Source organism: Centroberyx affinis, unplaced genomic scaffold (assembly GCF_046629955.1).
Source record: "Centroberyx affinis isolate AG114_WGS23_722 - 3 ecotype Tasmania unplaced genomic scaffold, CSIRO-AGI_Caff_v1 ptg000558l_1, whole genome shotgun sequence".
NCBI lineage: Eukaryota > Metazoa > Chordata > Actinopteri > Beryciformes > Berycidae > Centroberyx > Centroberyx affinis.
The window spans coordinates 105,338-111,503 of record NW_027279201.1 but is presented as its reverse complement, the minus strand read 5'-3'; the positions used below and the strand labels follow the sequence as shown (position 1 = coordinate 111,503).

The 6,166-nt window shown below is 40.9% G+C and overlaps 1 protein-coding gene across 2 annotated transcripts in view; it reads left to right on the top strand.

The window, feature by feature from the left end:
* The first annotated feature begins 212 nt into the window (after positions 1-212).
* Positions 213-6,166, top strand: part of abcc9 (ATP-binding cassette, sub-family C (CFTR/MRP), member 9) — a 52,253-nt gene continuing 46,299 nt past the window's right edge. For both annotated transcript variants that reach the window (XM_071518223.1, XM_071518224.1), the window contains exons 1-6: positions 213-357; positions 2,943-3,084; positions 3,195-3,316; positions 4,777-4,943; positions 5,772-5,873; positions 5,980-6,120. In XM_071518223.1, coding sequence (XP_071374324.1) covers positions 213-357; positions 2,943-3,084; positions 3,195-3,316; positions 4,777-4,943; positions 5,772-5,873; positions 5,980-6,120 — 819 coding nt within the window. The remainder of the gene's footprint in view (positions 358-2,942; positions 3,085-3,194; positions 3,317-4,776; positions 4,944-5,771; positions 5,874-5,979; positions 6,121-6,166) is intronic.

The window sequence follows — 6,166 nt, the reverse complement described above, 5'->3', positions numbered from 1 at the left end:
CACGGGACACTAAAACTATCCATTGAAAGCCAAAATGACGATAATCGTACATATTTGTGCATTCTTGTGTGGAATCTGAATCAATCCAGATGAAGGTTTTTCACATAGACAACCAGTGTAGTATTGGTCAATTCTACAATAAATATGTCATCAACCGGTCCTTTTTTTCCCCAGACTGACCCGAGGCTTGTATGGACCGGCCGTCTGGTGGCATGGCCTTGTCATTCTGCGGCAACGAGGGTCAAAAAGCCTACAGCGTGGAGAATGGCGTGCTGAACAACGGCTGCTTCGTGGACGCCCTCAACCTGGTTCCCCACGTCTTCCTGCTCTTCATCACCTTCCCTATCCTCTTCATCGGTAGGTGACGGACAAAGACACGCACGCACTTAGTGAATGAATCCATGTATACTTGTGCTGCATGTCACACAGGGAAAAACAGTTCATAAGGGCTTCCTACTAGAAATGACTGTTCAGCTCAGCTTTCACATGGTAAATACTACTAGAAATTACTGTTCACTCAGCTTTCAGATAGTAAAACTACTAGAAAATACTGTTCACTCAGCTTTCAGATAGTAAATACTGCTAGAAAATACTGTTCACTCAGCTTTCACATGGTAAATACTGCTAGAAAATACTGCTCACTCAGCTTTCAGATAGTAAAACTACTAGAAAATACTGTTCACTCAGCTTTCAGATAGTAAATACTACTAGAAATTACTGTTCACTCAGCTTTCAGATAGTAAATACTGCTAGAAAATACTGTTCACTCAGCTTTCACATGGTAAATACTGCTAGAAAATACTGTTCTCTCGGCTTTCACATGGTAAATACTACTAGAAAATACTGTTCACTCGGCTTTCACATGGTAAATACTACTAGAAAATACTGTTCACTCGGCTTTCACTTGGTAAATACTACTAGAAAATACTGTTCACTCAGCTTTCACATAGTAAATACTACTAGAAAATACTGTTCACTCAGCTTTCAGATAGTAAAACTACTAGAAAATACTGTTCACTCGGCTTTCACATGGTAAATACTACTAGAAAATACTGTTCACTCGGCTTTCACATGGTAAATACTACTAGAAAATACTGTTCACTCGGCTTTCACATGGTAAATACTGCTAGAAAATACTGTTCACTCGACTTTCAGATAGTAAATACTGCTAGAAAATACTGTTCACTCTGCTTTCAGATAGTAAATGCTACTAGAAAATACTGTTCACTCAGCTTTCACATGGTAAATACTATCAATGGCGATGGACCTCAATTTCATTGACTTTTTTCATTGACAATTCTGACATTGCAAACCAGGAAATACCTGTGGTTAAGTGTAGGGAATGATACATTTATTTACAGTAAAAATAAAAATGACAAAATGAACGACTTTCATCATATACTGTAAATCATATTGTAATCCCAACTCAATCCCAACTAAAATACCATGGCAGGACACAACTACTTGCTGGATTTTTGTTTGTTTGTTTTGTTTCATCACTAAGTTCATTGGTGTTAAGGATGAAAAAGCTGATCAGGAGCTAACAAAGTCTACAGAAAACCACAATTACAATGTTTTGACGGGTTCAAACGAGCTTGAACCATCATTTCCATCATCAAGTCGCCGCTTTTAACATTTGAAGCCCCTCTGATGGTTGTCCCCATATGACGTGAACGCAGCGATAGCACACACACACCCAGACACAAACACAGACCGTTTCTGTGTATAAGCAAGCCCATATGCTTCAGTCTGTTGGTCCGTTTAAGCCTCTTATCACTTCACCTTTGCTGCTGGACGTATCAGAAATCACTGCATCTGTCATGTAGGACAGTACTAATCTGCTGAGGATTATTTGGACCAGAGCCAGGGAAGACCGGACAGCTTCACCCTTTGGCTGATGCTGGCTGAATATGATCATTGTGAAGATAATGTGTTTCCTGTTGTGTTTTAATCAAGCAATCAATTTGTATTCATTTATTTCATATTACATTAATTTATATCATATATTTAGGTGCAGGGAAGACGCAGACAGCTTTACTCTTACTCTTCACTCTTTACTCTTTACACTCTTATTCTCTCATACATTTCATGGCACACACACACAGCTCTTTGATGCACTTCTGTGTTACTAACGTGAATGTTAAGCAGCTTTGAAGAGTAGATAAGATAGGATTAGGTCAGATGAAACTGATGATGATCCCTGTGGGGAAATTGGGCCATTGTAGCAGGGAATAGTAATAAAATACATCAAAGAAAAACAGAATAAAAAGTGGTGTGGGTAGCAATCATTTGTTTGGTTAAATACTTCCTTCCTTCCTTCCTTCTTTCCTTTCCTCCATCTGTTCCCTTAGGAAGGGAGAAAGGAAGGGAGGGAGAAATGATGGAGTGAAGGAAGGAAGAGAAAGAAGGAGGAAGGATAGATTTATATAGTATTGTAAGTGTGGGATTGCGGTGACTCTGCTGTTACTGCTGCATTACTCTGCAGAATATGACTTTGACTGAACGTTAATGTGTGGTTTGTTATCTATTCTCTGTGTGTGTGTGTGTGTGTGTGTGTGTGTGTGTAGTTTATGGGAATGGCTCTGACCAGAAGCCCTCAGCCTGCTCCCTAAGGACTCGCTAATTGATGCTTCCTGGTTCTAGTTTTTTATGGACCGCGTCCCCTGAGGCTCACAAATGGCTCCGGTCCATTTAGTTAAGAGGAGAAACAAACTTAATGACAAACAATGTCTCCAGTGAAATAAAAACTTCTGTATCGGGGTCCCTGATTCACTCTAAAAGTCCACTACACCCTATTTGTGTACTTGCATATTATCCATAGGTTTAAAATGTGTAAAGTTCAGATTCATATCTCTCTCTCTCTCTCTCTCTCTCTCTCTCTCTCTCTCTCTCTCTCTCTCTCTCTCTCTCTCTCTCTCTCTCTCCCTCTCCCTCTCCCTCAGGTTGGGGCAGTCAGAGCTCCAAGGTGCAGATCCATCACAACACATGGCTTCACTTCCCCGGCCACAACCTGCGGTGGATCCTCACCTTCTCGCTGCTCTTCGTCCATGTCTGCGAGTTCGCGGAGGGCATCGTCTCCAACAAGTACGACCTCAGAGACGTCTTTTTTCCATCCCATTAATTCCATGCTGTGTTTGTTTTAACGTGTCCTTGAATCTCTCTCTCTCTCTCTCTCTTCCTCTCTCTCTCTCTAGAATGATGGCCACCAACCACCTCCATCTCTTCATGCCAGCGTTCATGGGTTTCATAGCGGCCACTACGTCAGTAGTTTACTACCACAACATAGAGACGTCTAACTTCCCCAAACTACTGCTGGGTAAGACTCGCCACTGGGGATGAAACGTCCAGTTTGAGGTCATGACATTAGCTTAATATCACAGAGAGACTTTGAGCAGGTTGTGCCATGTTGCTGCCATTTCTGTAGAAGTAAGCAGGGCTGCAAACTTAGTATTCTGACAAGATCTACTGGCAAAGAATCATAAGTCATAAAATAGAAAAGTCATAGAGAAGGATTTGTGCTGACATGACTGCCACTGAAAACTGCAATGGCTAAACTTGGTTGATTGACTTTCAGTTCCTCCTGCCACCTACAAATATCAATCAACTTTTTGGTAGTCACACTAACTGAAAAATGAACTTAACTAAGGTGCCCAGGTACCTAAGTAACTTAAGTGGCCAAAGAGTTTTCTATGTTCTGAATGTCTTATTTGTTTAAAGTTCTCAGCGTCTCATGGATGCTAGTCCTGAGGCAGGGATTCATCCTATTCGTCCTTAAAGGTGCTATGTGTAGAATTTTCAACATCAATATCATTGTCAAATTAATTGTGATACCTTGGCATAATTACCGTAAACAAATGAGACCATGTTTGAGATGATAGTTAGTCTCAATGTCACACCAGTGGTATTGTTGTGCTAGTGCTTCTCAAAATTAAGACTGCATTTCACATAAACCCTGTTGCTGATGCCATAAAGCAATCGCCCTTTGTGCTGTAAAGCAATACAGCAGATTTCCCGCCAAATCTGACATGGTGGCACACAATGTAAAATGCTGTGTAGAGGCCGATAGAGGCTGACGATCATCTTTATTATGGTATTATGGAACTATACTGATGACAACACTCATCAGAATCAGGAGTAGATTTGTGTTTTATAGCATCTGTACTAGTTTGCTACATTCAGAATCTGAAGCAATTTCACTGCCTTGTACACACCTTTATGCTGTAGCTTCCTCCAAAACTGCCATTCTCTCTGATAAGATGATTGTGAAGTTGCTGCATTTTAGACATTTTTAAAACAAACATAGTGAATATTTCCTTACCCTGAGGCATTACATTAAATAAGTTCTGCTCTCATGGAAATGGGCCTATCCACAGAGAGGAAGCAGATGGTCTAGACAGCTATTATCTCCAGTTGAACTGTTTTGGTGGGTCATGCAAAAAAGCAAACATGCACATACAAGTTCTGCTTCAGTATATGGCTGCAATAAAATGATGTCATGTTATTCTAGTTCATAATGCGACCATTGGAGACCAAATTTGGAGAAAAATTGGATAACATTTTTGTGAGGCTCAGAAGCCATTGCCTTGTAAATGGCAATCAAACTGGCCATGATACACAGGTGACATTTTGAGGCAGTATACATGGATGCTATATCTAACAGTTAAGAGTGGCAGTTTGACAGGTTTATTCAATCTGCAGGTTGGGAGCCAAGGAGCTCAAAATCTGGATGATTCACATTCCCTGCTCTGACTTACTTGAACTTCTCTCTCCACCCAGCCTTGTTCATCTACTGGGTGTTGGCATTCATCACAAAGTCCATTAAGCTGTGGAAGTTTGCCGAGTTCGATGTGGGACTGCAACACCTGCGCTTCTGTATCACAGCCCTGCTCGTGGTTCTGTATGGACTGCTGATGGCCGTGGAGATCAACGTCATCAGAGTCAGGGTGAGTCAGCTCTTTCACATCCTACCTCTTAGATAAAGAAGGGCCTAAAAGACATCAAATCTGACCAAGGAAATAAGTGAAAGTGTTTGTAATTTTTATTCTGTTTATCATTTTTATATATATAAAATGTGCAAATAGGTGTAAAGCATGCAAACATAACACGTTCATATATAGAGGCCTTTTCTGAGATGTGATGTTGGAGAGCTTTTAGTGTTGAGTGATTCAAATCCTTTATAAAGTTTATACCGTTCCATCCTGCATATTGATGACGGTAGAGCCCATCAACTTTTGATATCCTTGGTAATAGTTCCTATTACTATCAATAATGCATTACATTGGGAGAGTTCTCAGCAGGCAACGCCTTGGTAACTCATTCTGTCAGGTTTTTACCATAAGTAAAGCTTGATTAATACATCTCTATTCATTTTACCTCATCAAAAGTCTGATTCAACTAATTTAATCTTTATTCAACAAAATATGAGGCTGATTAAACTAAATAAATCAATGCAATCAACTGAATTCAACCAATTGTGGCAAGTGGCTAAAGTGGAGCATAGACAGTAGTCCTCAATATGAGGCAAAGATTCAAATCATTTTAATTTCATGAGCATGTTTGAAGTGAAATATTTTTGTATTATATATTGATCAGCTCCTGGTTACATTTTTGTTGGTCCTTCTCCTCTTGTGTCCCCTATATTCTCTCGTCGCTCAGCAAACATAGGCTGGTGTTTCCCCAACATACTTTACACTGGGATTTTGGGACTGGATCCTTTCGTTCTATTCTATTAGCATACCTGTCTATTTTTTTGTCTTCTTGTCTCCCTGTAGAAGTACGTGTTCTTTGCCAACCCCCAGAAGGTGAAGCCGCCAGAGGATCTGCAGGATTTGGGGGTTCGCTTTCTGCAGCCGTTTGTCAACCTGCTGTCCAAGGTACCACGCACACACACACACACACACACACACACACACAAAAAAGCTATGGAAAAGTGTTCGCGGTGCAGCAGAGTGCATCTGACTTTTTGCGTCTCTCTGCCAGGCAACGTACTGGTGGATGAATCCTCTGATTATTGGAGCCCATAAGAGGCCTATAGAGCTGAAGAAGATCGGCAAGCTGCCCATCGCCATGAGAGCGCTCACCAACTACCTCCGCCTCAAAGACGCTTACGAGGACCAGAGGGTGAGTAGATGCCGCTCCGTCACTTTTGTTTTTTTATCCCGTATCA